Source organism: Cyprinus carpio, chromosome A6 (assembly GCF_018340385.1).
Source record: "Cyprinus carpio isolate SPL01 chromosome A6, ASM1834038v1, whole genome shotgun sequence".
NCBI lineage: Eukaryota > Metazoa > Chordata > Actinopteri > Cypriniformes > Cyprinidae > Cyprinus > Cyprinus carpio.
In genome coordinates, this window is record NC_056577.1 from 21,762,591 (window position 1) to 21,782,060 (window position 19,470).

A 19,470-nucleotide genomic window follows, 5' to 3' on the forward strand; every position below is an offset into this window, starting at 1 on the left:
TTCACAAGGAAACACAGTGTCTCCACAACATGGCAGCGGCGGTGGCAGCAACAGTGAGAATAAAAGTTAGTCTTCTTTCTTTGCATGAACATTTCGTTATGCAAATCTTCCCATATCATGATGTAGACATGTTGACTCTTAACTTTTATAAAGAATATCTCTTGGGATTTGAAACTTTACTCTTTGCAACTTTACAGATCTTCTTTATGCACCAAGAGCTTGTAACACTCCAAGGAGAAAGGAAAAATTTAAATCGCATCATATGACCCCTTTAAGGAGTATCTTTCAACTTTGACTCCGCCCATACATACAAGTCATCAGACATGGCCCCGCCCAACATAGTTGGCGTCATCAATTCAAACTGGTATCGAAAGCAGAGTGGAGCTTGTGGCGAGTCAGAGCGCAGGCTGCACGGAGAAAGGAGGCACAGACTGTATTGCACGGCCTTTTTATATTTCGTATGAGCACAACAACACCTTGATTTGTGAAGATGTGGACGGCTATAGGGAAACTGCTGCTTTTACATATGATACTCGTGGGGTTTCTGCTGGTAAACGGTAAGTGTCTGTTTTACGCTGTCTTTCCGCTGTTATGTAAATGATGCTGTAAGAAACGTGCGTTTGCTTTCATTGACGAGACATTAATAGAGCGTATGTCATGTAAATCTCTTTAGGCAGCTTGTATTGTAAAGAATTGCAATCTGATCAAGTACATGTTGTTCTTGCCTTGCCGTTTTCATTGCGGGGTTTACAATAAGAAACCGATTTTTAATGTAATTACAGTAATTTGTTATTCAAGGTCTACGATAGTAGTACACAACTGAAAGTATGCACATATGCAATAGCGCAACTTTACTCTTACTGAATGTGTCTTGTGCATCATTCAGATCATTAATTGTTTGGGTATATGTGAAATTTCTCATAGACAACAGTTATAGTTTGTGACATCATTCTACAACCTGTCATTGCACACGTGCAATTCGATTTTACTGTGATAGTTAACAAAAATAGATGTTAACAAAACTATGTACGCAGTGACTTGTAAAACTGTCAACAATTGCTAAGAATGTGCTCAAATGTTTTTAGAATGTCTTTACATGACCCTTATTTTCAAACCTCTTTGAAGGTTTAAGTTTTTTAAGATTTCAACAGCTTTTATTGATGTACAATATGTGAATCTAAAATAAAATTATATGTAATATTGTGCTTTGTAAGTCACCAAACACTTTGCTTTGACATCCTTTGGGGATGTTAGGTTAAAAGTAACCAAATATTGAAGATTTGGTTTTGGTTTAAAAGTTTGATCCTCCCAAAATTTGGACACTGCATTTAACCAAAACATCTTGTATGACAGGAAAAAACCCGGACTGTGAAAGCGGTCAGTTTCAATGCAGGAATGGCAGGTGTATCCCGACTCCATGGAGATGTGATGATGATGATGATTGCTCAGACAACAGCGATGAGGAGGATTGCAGTGAGTAATCTGAACCTCTTTTTAACAGATGACTTATGTAGCCATGCTGGATTTACTTCCCATTTTCATATATTGTGAAGTATCATGTATTGGACTATGCACTTAATGTTTATCTTTTGCAAAGCTGCTTGTAATCACACATTATCATTGTAATTAAAGTCACATGTATAAAATGGACATTGTCATTTAAAGGGTGAGTGTGATCGTGCTCTGAGTTTGCATGGCATTTTAAGTGGGCATATTTTGAGCATATTATTAGACAGACATCCAGTTATAAGCTGTAAATGGAAGTAGGACTTTGCAGGAAGGTTGACAGTCAGGAATGATTTTTTTCAGTACCTGCTAATGAAAGACAAACATAAAAAATCATAATCAGCTAGTCAAAAGACTTAATTGAGATGTAGGCTACAGCAAGGGGGGGGGGGAAGGCGCAACTGGTACAAAATGTAATTATCCCGAAGTATTGGTCACAGTATTAACTGCAATGCAGTAATTATCATGGTTAGTTGATTAATATGGTAAAGTGGAGACACAGTGGAGAGAATGTTTTTTACTTTCAAAACTGATGGAATTAAAAGTCTTGAAGTTACATACGGTCATGCTATAAAGTAACAATCGCTCATATTGATCAATATGAAACCACCTGATCCGACTTAAGTTATTTTAATTTGTTCCAGTTTGATTTGACAAAAATAAATAAAACAATTATTACGCTCAGAATCTTCTGTGTCATTGCCAACTTTCATTCCCCCAGGTTCAGGTTTTTGTTGCATGCACCTGGTGTTTTCTTGGAGTCGGTTTTGCTTGTTTAAATGGATTCATGCTAAGGTCCCCAATTACACATGGTATCTCCAGCAGGCAGGGTATCTGTGGGGTTTCTCCCCAGGTAGAAGCACTCTCTTGGGCTGTCAGTTGGCTAAATGCTCCTCTCTCTCCTCTGGATGTTTTCCTGCGGACTTGGACAGACATTGAATTAGAATAACCTTAAGGATTGTGCTTTGCACTCCCCTCCCAGACACAACCTACTCACAGAATTGGCAGGATTCCTCTTTAGTTACCCATGGAGACGGTAATAGCAACACTTCACGACACATACTGCTCCCTCTCCCTCTCTTTCTGTGTCCCTTTTTTTCAGTACCAAATTCTAATCACAGAGCTTTGTGTCTGAAGATGAAGTGTGGTCTTCGGTAGAGACTGGCTTAGTGGCTATTTACGTGTGTCAGGATGGCCTTCAGTCTTAGATGAACGTCACATGGACGTTTATTGTTACAGCACAAATCAGCGTTTATGAAATGTGATAATACTTTTCAAAACAGCGGTAACTCAACAAAAATCCTAAACTGTGAAGTGTGTTTAGCAGTTTAAAAAAGAAAGATTGTTTTATAATTTGCTTGTGCACTACTTTTCAAAAGTTTTGTGTTTTAAATAACTTTAAAAGAAACCTCTTACGCTTATCAATGCTGCATTTATATAATTAAAGAAATATATTCTAGTATTATTCTGAAATATTATTACAATCAAAAAGAACAGTTTTCTGTTTTAATTTATTTTAAAACATAATTTATCCCTTTGATGGCAAAGCTGAATTTTCAGCAGCTATTTCTCCAGTCTTCAATGGCACACTTTCCTTTAGAAATCATTCTTTTGTAACATTATAAATGCCTTTGTTGTCACTTTTGATCAATTTAATGCATCTTTGCTGAATAAAAGATTTTTTTTTTTTTTTTTGACCCCAAGCTTTTGAACGGTAGTGTATTCTGTTCAGTAGATGTTTTGTGAAGCAGAAATGTGCCAAAGATATGTAATTTTGGAGTTTGTTATTTTAAAGAGAGAGAGAGAGAAAAAGATTCTGAATAGTGTTGACTTGGGTGTTTTTTTCTTGTTACCATTCCTTATTGTATATATTGTTTCACAGTGACTTTATTTTCTTTGAAGAAAGACATTATCACTAAAATAAACTGACAGAAGGGGACAGAGCTATTTTCCTCCTTTTTTTTTCTTTTTGGCTCAGATGCACGTATTATGTTGGAGTTGCCACTCTCAGACATCACAACAGATTCCATGGCTGTTTTTCAATAACCCATGTTTCACATACCTTTACCTCAAATATAATGAGGCGCCATCTCACTTGCACATACACAAATACACAAAATCATTTATTTTTCTCTCAGTCTCTTAAAAAGAAGTCAAAGAGGGCATATCATACGAGGTCACTGGTCAGAGACATAATCAGGTATCCCGTCGAATCTGTTGAGATAATGAACCTAACCTCCTGTATCACAGGCATGGGGTGTTTCAGAGACATGAGAGATGCCTGTAGAAATAATATCTCGTTTTTATATTAAATGACTGTGCAAGGTTACAACTAACAAATCTGGTCCGTGTTAGAAGGGTTATGTATTATGTGCAGCTATTAGACTGAGCTCTTGTATTATAAATGCACTTCTTTTTTATACAATGCACACACACATAGTACACACAGAGTGAAGCGGAGCCAAATGAGAGAGCAAACACTGCTTCTAGTATAATCATTTACTGGTACTGCTCTCCAGGTATTGCAGCACCTTGTGAGGAGGATCACATATGTTTACTTAGAGGCAGGAAGTCTTCCTTATATGGTAATATAAATGTTAACTATAAATGCAGGTTTTATCATGTCTGATAAAAATGAAACAAAAGTGCCTGTTAACAGGAAGAAAGGAGAGTTTTAGCAAAAAATCAATATTTTTATCATGTGTACATTCATGCTGTCATACTGAGTGATTCTCTATGTTCTGACCTGTGCAATTGCAGTGAAGATATCACTGTGCTGCACACTTTGTATCACTTTGATTTTCTTTTATTGCACCTTTTTTATATTTTTACTGTTATGTTCCTTTTCTGATGAATTGGTCATTTCTGGGAAAAAGGAAGCAAACTACAAGTTTTTAGGATATGTGTTTTCAAACAGGATCAGCAATTTATACTTCTTGCATTACCGCATTAAACAAACATTTGGTCATTTGGTCAGTGTTTACTCACTCTCATGTCATTTCATGACTTTCTTTCATTCGAAAACAGACTGAGAAATCTTCACGCAGTTACAATGAATGATTACTGAAGACTTCAGGCTTCCAAACAGATGCAAAAGCATCATAAAAAGTGTCATAAATTCATAATAAAATATCATAAAAGTTTTTTGAAGCCATATGATATCTCTGAAAGCTAACCAGACAGTTTGTGTCTGTGGGCTGTTAACTGTTGCACACTGGATCAGCTAAATTCCTGAATGAATCCTTCAGACGTTCTTTTTTTTAATTTATTTTTTATTCAAAAGATCAGAATGATTCATTCTCAAATTGGTGAGTGCTACTTGTACTTTTCTCATGAACTCTCAAATGCACCAATAGTGCAGATATTAAGATTTTAAGTGAATAACGATTTATAGCAAATTTGTCAAATAGACCATTTCTACCATTTTGTCATTTTGGACCCTGAGAGCCAAGTTCTAAGTATACTCTTTGTAAATTTGTCCCACAAACAAAAGAAAAAGCAAGTCATGAGTGAGAATGAATGAATTTTCATTCTTAGGTGGCCTTCTCTAGTGAACAATGTCACAATGCTCTTCCAAATTGCACTGGCAGAGAAATCTTGAGTGACTTTTTTTGTTTTAAATTGTAAAGCATATGTTGCATATTAAGGTGAGTTGTAAGCATGTGTGGGAACCAGTTACTGCTGTGAAAATTATTGCTGGCTTTTGTTATTGCCCAAGGGCTTTGGTTGTTCAGTTAATATGATCAGAAAACATGCATTAGTGCATTTGAGAGGCTGAGCATGTGTTTGTGATGGTGGGAGTGAAGTTATTGTGAAACAAAGACCCACGTGAACATGAACTGTCCATGTGCATACTATAAATCCAATTGGTGTCTCTCCACGTGCGGAGTGTGTGTGTGTGTGTGTGTGTGTAATAGAGAGTTCAAGGGAAAGAAGGTCCTGCTTGTGCAAAAACACAAACTCTTCAAAATACTAAAACAGACTCTGTTTTTTTTTTACCCAAGTAGCACTTCTGTCCAATTGATGTTGTCTTCTTTGAATGTGCGAACATTCATTAGCATGAAGCTTTCAGTCTGTGTCCTCTGAAAAACTGTCACGCTTTCAACACTCACTCACTCACTCACTCACTCACTCACTCACTCACACTCACACACACACACACACACACACACATATATATTATATATATCTATATATATATATATATATATATATATATATATATATATATTTCCTCTGTAATGCTGATATATTGTGAAAATGTATTAATTAAGGAAGTGTAATAGAGCCGAGGTGAGCGAGAGAGATGGAAACAAAGAGAGGTGACGTACGTGTTTCCGCCTGCATATTGTGGATACTGTGGATAAGCTTTTTGGGTGAGTTTCATCAGCTACTTACTGATATGAAATCTTGGGTGAGTGGGGGTGGGGAATGTGACAGACACATAAGGGGAGACAGAAACCGAATAAAGGGAGAGGTGAACAAAGACACTGCCTCCAGCACACTCCGTAGCTGTTGGTGAAGGGCAGCTGAAGTGGTAATAACACGCTTTTTGTTTCATTTATCTGTTTTTTTTTTTTTCCACATTGTATTCTTGTGGTTGATATGTTTCAGGTGGTTTCTGCTCATCAAGGTGTGCGATACAATCAGCCACAGGCCAGTGATTCGTTTGGCAGGCTGGTAGAAACGAAGAGAGGATGTAGAAAGAGTATAGAATTGCTGCTTCTCACACATGGTTCTTATTTTGGATTTTGGTTTTGCAGTGGGTGGCACTGAATAGGGTGCTGCAGTGATGACAGATTTTTGTAGGACAACCCACTAGTTAGCATCACCCTGGTGAAAAAAACCCAATAGGGATTATTGCAGGAAATAAACTAAGTGACCAACAAAATGTTAATTTCTGCAAGTTTTGTTCATCACGATAATTCTTACAAATTACAAATTTTGAACATTTTCCCAAAAATCTGAGTTAGAACAGTTTAATAGTTTTGAAAGACTGAGCCTGTCCCCCGAATGTTAGTGATCAACCTTAGCAGCTGCTGCTGTCTGCCACTTTTCTCAGACAAGCTTTAGCTCTTTCCTAATGTAACTGTATGTAGCTGTGCGTTTGGATCATTTTAAACCCCATTTTATGGAAAAATGCCTATTGTTACAAATAGATCTTGAGATTAATGCTGTGGATCAAACTATTGTCAGCACACATTCTCAAATAAACATATAACATAATGTATTTAAACATTCATTCAGGTCATTGTAGTGCTGATAATAAATACAGAGTTCCCAGTACCACTGTGAATGCATTGTAGAAACGTTGGGAACAGTTCTGTTCACTCATGTTATCACTTGTAAGGCTTTTTTCTTTTCAGGCAATGTGATAAGCGTTTCCTTTACAGTTTCAATCACATTACGTCAGATAAAAATGCTTTGCAATGTCACTGCCCATATATTAATGATATCCTTTCCATTTTACCCTTTTTTTTTTAGCACATTTGTCTTAAGATAACATAGAAACCTGAGTGTGATCAAGCAACAGTTAACCAGGGAAAGTGGAGCTTAGTGAATGGTCAGTATGTTCCTAGAATGATAAATTGCCATTTTTTAACACACATAACATGACAGTTCTTAAATTAGTGACGAGTGAATAATCTAAAATTATTCTATGAAGAATTGTCTGCCCAATTCAGTCTGTTGACCTCAGTGTTCTTTTCAGACTGATTTGCTCAATTGAAATGGTTCTTTTTAATGAATCATTTGAATCAATTGGCAAATTGTTTGTGAAGTGGACAGCATGTTGTGCTCTGTGTGTTTTAGCGAATAGTGGCAACACAACAGAAAGCATTCAGTCTTTATTTTTTTTCACATATAATGAGTGTGTGTATATTATGTATATATTATTTGTCATGGTGCTACAAACTCCCAAAATCCCAGGTCCTGTTTGATCGGTCCGTGTGTCTGACAGCATACTTAAGACCATCTAATTCCTGCCAAGATTAGTAGAATATTTCACCATGACTCGGCTTTATTTACATTTCTGTTATTCATGCTCTCGCTCGCTTGTCACTTTTCCAATTTTGGCCTGTAATGGAATCCAAAGAATATTTCAATACCTGTTATTCATGAATAAATCATTTGGCTAATACCCATCTGCGCAGTGACTGACGTTCTCCCAATGTGTGTAAGCCGTTCTCAGTGTTTGTGTGTGTGGTTTTGTGTCACACAGCTTCAGAGATTTATTATTCTTCTACAACTTGGCCAGAGTTTTCTCCTTAGTGTTTCCTGTACTGTGTCAGCTGTGGAAATCGAGCTGAAAAGTGTCCTAAATCACAGCAGTGCAGCAGGGAATGATATCTGCTCTAAGTAGCTATGATACTCCGTTGAGATGAGGATGTTAAATGACTTCCACAGTTGTATTTACGACATGGAGAGTTGGTATATTTTATGGCACTCTCCTAATTATTTTCATGTTATGACATGCCTAAAAATTAAAATCAGTCTTTTTAAATGCTACAAGTGAATTTAGGCATTACAACATTATAGTATAAACAATGTTAAGTAATAAAGATTTACTTTAAGTGAGATAATTTAAATGTAAAAATAGGTTAATATCGACTGATAACCAATATGGTACTAATATATGGTGTACCGCTATTTGTTTCTGTCAGTGATTTGAGTTTTACGAGGATGTTGCAATTTTCACTAGCTGTGTGTAGATTTCTGTCACTCGGTGAGATTTGTTTGTTTGTGTGCATGCATGTTTTATTCTGCCTTGTGTGGCACAGCGTGGAATCTTCTTTAATGGTGTTTCCTGATTGTCATTCAGTCGTAGGGGAGCAATTCAGCTTTCTCACACACCGACCACCTGGTCAGAAAATGTGGCAAAAGTTGCAGTGGTTTAAAGGAGATAAGATGGTGAACTGAGAAAGTCATGATGAAAGTGAAAAGGGATTGTAGTGAACTGAGGAAAAGGAAGATGTTGATGTTTTTATTCTTTTTTTGTAAATAAAACAAAACGTTTTTATTGCTACTTTTTAAATAATTAAAATGTTAAATTAAAATATTATAATTTAATGTGATATGACTAACATAGAATCTTATAATCAATGAAATAACTATTGTGTAAAGGAAGATTTTGCTGTAGGATAATTTATTTGTTTACTAAACAATATTTATTTAATCAGTTTCACTTATAAACATATATATATAACATCATTTTGCAATATTTATGCACACATAGACATAATATACTTTTTCAAAACATTTTAATATACTGTATGAAAATGTCACACAAATCATTGGATCAGATTTTAATCAATTCACAAATTGATTCACAAAACAGTCTAAGAGAAACTTGGGCAAATATAAAATACATAAAAACTTTGCAGTATTCACAGTGTTGGTTGTTTTATATAACTAGCTTTATTTTAATATAAGACTGTTCAAAGTCTCTTCGCCCTTTTTTTTTCTCCTCCTGTATCTTTCTCTCTTTACCCATCGTTCCATTTTCAAAGCCCTCAGTAGTTCCTCAATGTCTCTTTATCTCCTTGACTTGCCAGCACTTCCAGGAGTCTGTGCTCAATGCTTCCTATTCTTCCCACCTCTCTCTCCCTCTCTCTCTCTCTCACTCTCTCTCTCTCACTCTTCTTGCCAGTTGGTCTGTGGGACCCATCACCTCCTTTCCGCCTTTTCTTTATTTTCATGCCCGTGTAAGCGTTCCTTCTGTTTGCAAGCACCCTGACACTTCCCCAATAGGCCTGTCTCCATGCAAGATTAGTGTGAGGCCCCAAGTCTCCGGCACAGGGCACACCAGTAATAATGCTTATTTGGAGGGTGTTTTTTGTGTGTGTGTTTGCATGCTTAACACTGTTTATACTGTGTTACGTTTTCTGTTTAGTTTTGAATAATGTACCCACAAAGTGCGGGTGAATTTATTTTTTTATGGTGGAATATGCTTTCAAAAGCGAAGTGAAAGACTTACATAGTTGTTGATCAGATTAAACCGCAAAGTTATTTTCTTAAGATTCTTAAGCTAAGCATCCTGCTACAGTTTGACCAGGAACCGATTTTACAGAAGGATTTCAAACAGCATAAGTAGAGCTGAGCGATTACATTGAATGTTCATAGTAAATTTTTGATGATTTTATTCACAATGGTGGAAAAAAAAACTTAAGCAACAGTGAATATTGCAGTGATTTTAATGCACTTTTTATTTGGCCATTTAGTTTTCTGAAAACTCAATTTTCCTGTAGACTTGTAGACTCAACCTTTAGACTTTCAACTTAATCAACTTCTGTCAGTGTGAAATTTTTAACATGTTAAAATGTATTAGTATAATTGTGTGGAATGTATAAGTGTGCGTGTGTGTGTGTGTGTGTGTGTGTGTGTGTGTGTGTGTGTGTGTGTGTGTGTTTTAAATATAACCATAATGTAATATAACAATAAACAGGACTGTTTTTTAATATATTGGTGCATATTAGTGATGGTTCCTCTGATCATGTCAGGATACGTTAAATATTGTCCAAAAAACCGAAAACAATATTAAATAAAAGATAATAATAGTATAATATTTTTATTTAGCAATTTCCCCCATTTCCCATTCAGTATGGAAAAAAACAGCTCAGACATTCTGCAAAATAACACATACAGGATTGGAACAACATGAAGGTAAAAATTAACACTTTAATTGCATGTCCAGTCTAGTGAGCTTTGAGAGCAGAGCCCAGGTGGTGCTTAGCTGCTTTAATGAGTGCAGAGCAGGTCTGTCCACTCCAGCCGGACCTCTAAGCATGACTGCAAAACAAACTTCACAGCTACATAAAGTCAGTAATGTAGGCTGCACTGCTTCAGGCTGCTAGGTGGGTTTAAAGTTTAGAGAACAAACCATGTCTGTCAATTGATTAAACCTTTTTTTTAAAGAATTAATTACATGATATGCCTGTTAATTCATCAAATTAATTTCAATGAATTAGTGCATCAATGAATCACAAATATCTATTTTTGCTGAGAAAAGCCTGCAAATGCAACACATTTCATGTTATGTGTTGCTGTTTTTCGGTCTCGCACCACTTTTTTTTAAAATGCGGCAAATAAAAAAAAAAAAAACCTAAAGTCAGTCCAACGAAATATTAGAGTGTGAGACTTTTTTTTTGGACGGGCAGTGTATCAATATATCATTCATATAATATATATATATATATATATATATATATATATATATATATATATATATATATATATATATATATATATATAAAACTACCCGGTGTTTTGCTGAGTTTTTACTTCCAACTTTCCTCAACACACCTGCCTGTAAGTTTCAAGTATACCTTGTAAGACCTTGATTAGCTGGTTCACGTGTGTTTGATTTGGGTTGGAACGAAACTCTACAGAACACCGGCCCTCCAGGACTGAGTTTGGTGACCCCTGACATATACGGTGGGTATAGAAAGAATCAGAATAATCAAATTATTTGCTTTGAAGCCTGAAATGAAGATGGACAGCTTTTTATCCAGCTGTATTTACTCTCTCTCTTTCTTTCTCTCTCTTTCTCTCTCTCTCTCTCTCTCTCTCTGTTAATTTCTGTAAGAAATTGCTAAATTGACACCCCTAATATTAACAAATAAAAGCAGGCGGTGATATTAAGTGTTTGTCTTTTCCTCAGTGTAGCATATGCTGCATACCGGAGCATATAAACTAATCTTAGAGCACTTACTGTATTTCAGACCCTGCAGTGATGTGAATGTTAACAGAGATGGTTACATGCTGAGGTCTTGACTAATTGTCATTTTATTCACCATTTACATTTTTGTTCTTCCGTTTGGCAGAGATATGAACTTGAGCAAGAGATTCTGCTGTAATTAACATTCATCTCCATTACCCTGATTAATTATTTTCACTTTTACTTCCTCTGGCACTCATAAATATTAACCATTGCACAATATCTTCCTGTCAGTTACTGAAATGTTTAAGAATGAATTTTGTAAGGACCTGTGTTTCTGTTCTTTCTTGATTTGTAAGTTGCTGGTAACTTTCCCTAGAACTTGTATTGCCCTTTTGACAGTTATACTCACCTGCTATACTTTATATCATTTTCACAAATATCTCAGCAGCTTACTTTGTAGTTTCAGAAACGGGAGCGAGCAAAAGAAAAGAGCTTGAAGCTTAGGGCATGAAAAGAGAGCAAGGATGGTGTTTGGAAAGCAAATGGAATGGACAGAGGCAAGGCCTTCGTCTCTCTGCAGAAATGTGCCAAACGTCTGCTCTGTCTTCTTTGCAAAGTAACACTTATTTCAGAAAATGAGCTTAACTACCCTTCTAAAAGATTCTCTTTCATCTGTCCAGCAGAGGAGTCTATAATTGCAGGTTTATCATCCAGACTGTTTCACTTCGTTCCCCAGTGAATTTTGTACTGGTTTGGAGGGTGATGAAGCAAATGACAGATGAAACTGGCTGCAAATTGGCGCAAACGAGGTAAAATCTTGATTCGGTGTCATGGACTTTCAATTTGTATGTGTAATTGGGAAGTTATTGGGCTGGATTGGATGAAACCCAATTTATACAGAGGAGTGGAAAATAATGGGTAATTGTGGGAAGTGAGATTTAAATGAGAAATAAAGGCACACTGTGAGAGCTAAGTCACAGTTATGAGAAATAAAGTTGCAGTTGCGAGATAGAAAGTCACATGGGATACAAAGTAGCAGACAAAAAGTTGCAGTTGTGGGATATAAAGTCACATCACAAGATTTAGTCATGTTATGAGATATGAAGCAATTATTACATGAAACAAAGTAACTGTTATGCACAATATGAATTTGCATCTGTGCTCCTGTGGCTCAGTGGTAGAGCATTGTGTTAGCATCGCAAAAGGTTGTTGGTTCGATTCCCAGGGAACAAATTTTAGGTAAAAAATGTTAGCCTGAATGCACTGTAAGTCGCTTTGGAAAAAAGCGTCTGCTAAATGCATAAATGTAAATGTAAATGCATCGCAAGGTATAAAGTTACATCATAATGTAGCAGTCATAACACAGCAGTAACAACAAACAAAATTGCACTTGCACAGTATGAAGTCATATTTTGAGAGTAGCAAGTGCAAAAAGCAAAGCTGCAAAGTATCGCTGAATAGCTCAACACATATTCCCGTAGATACTTTAACCAGATGTTTCACTCAGATTTATTGTAGTATTGACCTACTGCTCAATACAGTTGTTTTAGTCATGGATCAGTGGCTTCCGCATCATAAAGAGATGCAGCGGAGCCAAAGCAATGGTTGATGGGTAATCCTTTCTCCCTGCAAAACAGGAGCAGAGATACCAAGAGACAAAATTGCCTAATTGAATTAAATTAATGCAGGGGCTTACAAACCACTTACTGAATTACTAACCGGAGAAGCCATACTCATGATGGCAGCTCTGCTGTCTCTGCCGTCAATGCTTTTCTAATGAGATTGATCTTGTTTACTATCTCCACCCAGATGGTAAACACTGGGACGGCTGAATGTGTGTTTAAGTGAACGTAAGCATTTATTTTCATGCGTCAAAGCAAATAGGATGTCAGTGAAACACTGGAATGAGTGATGGTTATAAAGATGGTAAATGATAATCTAGTTCACAAGTGCCACTGCTGATCAGCTGACATTCAACATTCAAATCATTAAATTGTTGCAGAAGGTACGTTTTTGGACATTGGAACAATGTTTTGGTTAAAAGAACTGTCAGATCACATGATTACTTTTTGTAATCATTTTTTTCAGGACATTTGGAAAAATAGTGAGAGAGAGGAAGGCTAAGAATTGTGGGAATAGCATTTTTTCAGGACACGAGAGTTTGAATGAATTTGCTTTGTGAGAAATCATGGTCGCAGGTCAGGTATGGCTCCTTCTTCTGACATATTAAAGTGTCAAAATGTGCCATTGGGTACAGGAGGCAGGGGCTTGTGCATTTGTGTGTGATTCATTTGTGTGTGTGCCGTGTGATTTAACAACCGAGTGAGTCAAATCTTCAGAGAGAAGAAAAGCCTAAAGTGTTCGAGAGCGAGACAAAGCACATCAGCGGCAGTAGCCGTGAGACAAAGTAAATTAGTGAGCGGCCTTTTAAGTGAAGAATACGATTCGGTTAACAACTTCTCAATTGTTCTCAGTGGCATTCTTAAAGGCAGTGACCTTCTGGACATAAACCCAGAGAGCCCTTTATTTCACAGCACTGCTTCAACACATCATTGATTACAGACTGTGGAAAGTCAGTCTGTAAGGGCTGTGATTGAGACTGTCACATATAGACTGACACAAAGCATGGCAGACTGAATGTCCTGTTCATTATCTCAGACCACCTGCCATGTGTAAACTCAACTCTTCCCCATACTGAGCTAGTAGCTAAAGGGTTTCGGCTGTGGTGATAATAGTGGCATTATTTGTGTTGCATGTTAGGGACCATCCCAAGAGTTCCTGCCTATGCAGAGCCTTTCAGTTCAGTCAAGATACCATTTAATTGCTATAAATCACTGCACTGTTTGATGCTATTCCTTCTCAGCTGAAGTATACAACTACATAATGCAGTACATAAACTGTGCTACATTGCTGTATCACACTAGCAGTTGCTGTCTCTTGAATTATTGCTGTGCATTTGCATATATCTTAACTCAGCTCAGCAGTTTCTGTTGCTCATTTCGCCTCTGATCACCAAAAAAAAGACATTTAGTTGCTTTATCTACAAATTTCTGTCAGTAGGCCTTTTGAAACTCATTATGCAATCACCTGCAATTATTTAAAATAACTGTAAATACTGTGCAATAAATTCCATCTAAATAAAGGAATTCTAGGTAAATATAAAAATAGCATGTTTTTTTTCTTCTAATACAAATCAGCAATTATGTGCTTCTTTGTTAGAGTGTGTGCTGTATGTCGGGTGTGTGTTTGTCTACTGTAACACTATATTTACGCTGTAAACTCAATGTTGATAAGCCCTGTGAGACACACCTCACTGGGGATAGATGGACCGAGGAAGAGATTTGAGAGGTTGTTAAAACAGGAGTCTTAAATGGAGGAGTAATGTGAAAATAATTTGATTCACTTTGCTAGATAGCAGTGTCAATATTCAAAGGATGAATAATACAGTGATATTTTGTGCTTACTCCTTTTGTCTGTACTTTCTGTCTTTCGCTCATCATAGTCATTTTCCCACAGACAAATCAGTGGCTTTAAAGAAATGAGAGGGACTGAAAAAAGAACAGAGAGTGAGAAGGAGCAAATGTGCAGGAGGAGGGTTGAGAGTGGAAATACATCAGGGCCGCTCGTGGGAGGTGCAGGTGCGTTTTTAAAGGAGAATGTTTTAAGTATGTTCATGTTTTCCAGCCAGAGCTATTTTAAATGTAGAGAGCTCTCAGGGCCTGTATGATGCATACTCACGCATCAACATAACACACTGCTACAGGCAGAGATGAAAGGAGAGGGATGTGAAGAGAGAATCGTGAAAGAAAGTGACAAGCAGAAGAAGATCTCTCTCTTCTTGGTTACCCTAATGTGTTTTTCCAGCCTGTTTCCTCCATGAATTTTTCTTCTTTTTCTCTCTCTTCATCACTTCCTCTCACTCCACCTGCCGTGCACGTCTGTCTCGTTCTTTGGTAACAGCTTACGCTGCATTCTGAGGGTAAGGGGCCAACATTCCGATGCTCCCGTCAAGAAAGGGAGTGTGTGAGAAAAAAACGACAGATTAAAGAAAGAGAGGGAAAAAGAAAAGGAACTCTTTTCTCTTTGCTGGTGGCAGACTTGGGATGCATGGCTTCTAGTGACCCAGATACACTCTCCCCATGCCACTATCCACCTGCCAAACACTGCAAGCTTTAGCCAATCAAAACAGAGGAAAAGATAGGATTTGAGTACTAGAAACAATAGTGTGCACAAATTAGTTTTTTTTTTTCTTGATTATTCCAACAGCTTTTAAACGTGTCATTGAAACTGTCAATTAAAATATTTTATAAATAACAAATATGATGCATACATTACCATTCAAGTTTGGGGCCGGTAAGATTATTATTATTTTTTTTAAGTGATTTGAAATAAATCTCTTATGCTCGCCAAGGCTGTATTTATTGGATAAAAAAAAAAAAAACTGTAATATTGTGAAATATTATAACAATTTGAATGATGTGTTATCTAGTATTTTAATATATCTTAAATTTGTAATTTATTCCTGTGATGACAAAGCTGAATTTTCAGCAGCCATTACTCCAGTCTTCAGTGTCACATGATCCTTCAGTAATCATTCTAATATGCTCATGTTGCTGCTTAATATTTTTGTGGGAACCGTAATACATTTTTTCAAGGTTTGATCAGGAGGAAGTTTAAAAGAACAGCATTGAACCTACTGTATCTCTGAGTGGAAATGACTAACCTTAGAAAAGTTTACGTGGTATTTTCTTTTCATCTTCCCTCTGAACGATGCATATTAAAGTAGTGTTTATAAGCACAGCTTTGCTTTGTTTACAGCAGTAACCCAGGAAACACTGTATCCTTGCTGTTCATAAGCACCACCTGCTGTCAGAGAGTGAATCTGCATCTCATTCAGCTCGTCTGCCATTTCGTTCAGATATGTTTTATGTAGTATAGTTTCACAAAACTAAAGTCAGACCATTCTGTTTTTGATTCTTTGATGAAATTATACAGTCTAATTTAGATTAAAATCTACTCATGTTGCATGTATGCTGCACCTTTGTTTGGATCATGATTAAAATCCAGTGGTTGCCTCTGTTTTAAATAGAAAGAGCACAGACAAAGCCTTAGTTGCATCATATTAAGAGATTTCTTTTATTTGTGTAACTTAGGCTACTTGTTTAAAATTTCTATATAGTTTTGTAATATTTCAATTTCACAAACAAACGTGCAGCAGTAGCCTAATTAAACAACACCTTTTCATTTACTGTATAATGTCTTTTAATCTTATTTTGTACAAAAAAAAAAGAAAAACGTGAGAAAATTGAATCGTGAAATCGTTACTACATCCCTAATTCTTACTGAATAAAAGTGTTAATTTCTTTATTCATTTCTTCTTTGGAAAAAAAACAAAAACAAAAAAACAAAACTTACACTACCGTTTAAAAGTTTACCCTTAACAGAAAATAAGCTTCAGCCTCTCATACATCTAGCTTCTAATAAACAGTGCATGAATAAATACATAAACTCTTTATTTCACATGTACTTATTCTGAAAAAGAAGTGGTCTGTTAGCAGAAGTGCCTGCTGTTGAGAGAATGCACTCTGCCAGCACAGCACAAAGGTCACAGGGACACAGATACTGGTTTGATATGTGACCAAGTTACCCTTCTAGGGAACTCGCACTGTGTCCTCTATCGGAAACTATGGGGACTGCCGCCAGCAGGACCGGTGTCTGAAGCATGTGTGAAACAACTCCAATCCTATTGGCCCATGTAGCCCGTGATGTCACAGGCAGGAGCCCGGAAGTATAAGAGGGTCTCTGCTTTCATGTCAATGGCTTGTGCCGCGTGAGGATGGTTTGTTGCAGTGTTGACCAAAGCACACGTGCACCGGAGTGCACAATTGGATGAGCTAGTTCGCACGCCATTGCCAAAGTTCAGAATAGTTAAACTTTCGCTGCTGCGCTCTGTGACAATTACCCGAGCGGCTCCGCCTACTTTGCTCTGGACAGCGTAGCGCAAATCACTTTGTGTCGGAAGGACTACGCTGAACCCAGCAGCTAGCACAGTGCAGCTGATTCAGCATCTTGTCTGAAAGGGCCGTAGCACTTAATGATTCACATGTGTTTCAGACATCAGTCCTGCTGGCAGCAGTCCCCATAGTGTTCGCTAGAGGATGCATCATCTCGTTCCTTCTCAGGGAACCGTGGCTACATGCGTAAACCGAGATATTCCTTGCAGTGCATCACATTTTCTTTCTACATTAAAAGCAGGTTCTCATCTTGGTGGGATTCATGACTAACAAGAATAAATATGTCAGTAAAAATTAAAAATCGCTGCATGTGACTGCACCTTCCATCACCTCAATGTCGCAGATCCACAGCACTGTCCAATGAATTCATTTCAGAGATCAACGTGGAAAGCCTTTCATTGTTGCCTTTGGTAGGCAAAGCTTGCAAAGGAAAATCAATATGCAATATTAGTGTTTTACTAGTCAACTAATTAGGTGCAGAACGAGCACTCATTTATTACTCAAGAATTTCCCTAGTGTATGTGCTTGTATGAAGCTCTGGACCAGACAAGAGGAAATTATTATTTTTTTTTCTGTACTTTGTGTGTGTGTGTGTGTGAGTGTGTCTGCTCATGCACAGCCACTTGCAAATGCTTGGAACATGGAAAAGCCTACTCTCATCCGTACCTTCTGTCTTTCCATCTGTTTGATTTCTGATGTGTGTGTGTGTAAGTATTTATCTTGGCTGTAAGTTTGTGTGTGTGTGTGTGTTGGAGCCAACATCAAGTATTTTACTTCTTTTCAGTTAATTATTTAAAATTATAGGCATTCCAATCACACATGTTCATAACTGATTATGTATGTTAATCTTGATATCTCACTAATTCAGAAACATTACCTAAATTGAAAATAATAGTTTGTTGTTGTTGTTAGCTAGACAAGTATTTTATTTCTTTCAGTTGATTATATGCAATATGTGTTATTTATTGATTGGTTTATGTTTGATAGCATACTTATTCATCAACATTACTTGACTGCTGTCACTGGAGTCATTATTATTTATAGGCTATTGTTATTATTATTATTATTAATTTGTCATTGGTAGGACTGCCTGTATTGTTTTCTCACATGGGTTCATCCATTCTGCTGTTTTATTCAGATCCCTAAGTCAATTAAGATAAAAGTATCTGCAAAATGAATAAATATAAATGTAAGTATAAATGATAGTGAGCTTACATGAAGACTGCTAACTGTAACCATTTAGGCTCCTTCTTTAGTTTTTTCTTTTTTTTAATGAAACAAAACTAAATAAAAGGAACATAATTCAGATACTGAAAGCACACTGTATTGGGATATTGGCTGATATAGTGTGTTTTTGGCAAGCTGTACTGAGACTTTTTCTCATGCACTGCCCACATCATATCCTCTTCCTTCTTTCCTCACTTGCCCATCTGTCATACTGTGAAGAAGAGGCAGAAACATTCCGATTCAGCACACAGTTGGTTTAATCAGCTATTTACCCATCTCAAGAGACTTGTGTTTGTGTGTGTGTGTGTGAGAGAGAGAGAGAGAGAGAGAGAGAGAGAGAGAGAGAGAGAGTGTGATTATGTGCGTTTGGCATCCTGTGTGATTAGAAAGCGTAGAGTTGCACTCATACATCTCAGGCCTGATGTCCTGCTGCTTTCAGTTGAGAGGTGCTGCACCGCTGACCACAGCAGAGAAATGTAGCATAGAATTACTGTTCAGGCTCATACTATTTGTTTTACCTTCACAAGCAAGGGCTGTAAGCATTAGGAAAGTAGAAAAAAAACAAGAGTTATTTAACAGTAGTTCTATTCTTTATAGTCATCATAGTGATGCAGGTGTATTTGGCTTTGTGGATTTCTGTGTACATCCATAACACACATACTAAGCAAAGGCTTGTGTCCAACACGTAATGCCTAGTAATCCTGGTTCCATAGTGATTAGTGGCCAATTACCCATTTATACCCTATGTCTCGTCTCTCTTGGATGATTGAGAGTATTAGCCGATCATTTAGCTGCTGTTTTCTGCTCTGGGTGGAGTCTGTAGACGAGTTAAAGGACAAGACTCTGGGTAGGTGCCCAGGGTTTAATTATTCATAAAGGAGGAGAATGCAAGTGATTAGTCTTCATTCCAATTTAATAGACATCCACTGACACTGATGGATCAGTGACTTGATTGATTCTCATTTTTTTGTCCTGTCTGTATATATATTTTTAAAATACAATTACAGTATAAAAATACAATAACTATCCTGGTATCACAATTTTTTTGGGGGGGTGGGGTACCTT

At 36.9% G+C, this 19,470-nt stretch overlaps 1 protein-coding gene across 6 annotated transcripts in view; it reads left to right on the forward strand.

Annotated features, from left to right (window-relative positions):
* Nucleotides 1–360: 360 nt before the first annotated feature.
* Nucleotides 361–19,470, forward strand: part of LOC109049272 (low-density lipoprotein receptor-related protein 8-like) — a 154,511-nt gene continuing 135,401 nt past the window's right edge. For 4 of the 6 annotated variants that reach the window (XM_042758436.1, XM_042758439.1, XM_042758437.1 and 1 more), the window contains exons 1-2: nucleotides 361–557; nucleotides 1,354–1,473. In XM_042758436.1, the coding sequence (XP_042614370.1) occupies nucleotides 491–557; nucleotides 1,354–1,473 (187 nt within the window). In that variant the 5' untranslated portion in view covers nucleotides 361–490. Of the gene's footprint in view, nucleotides 558–1,353; nucleotides 1,474–11,424; nucleotides 11,974–14,680; nucleotides 14,803–19,470 lie in introns of those variants that run through there. The other 2 variants (XM_042758440.1, XM_042758438.1) reach the window with 2 other exon arrangements.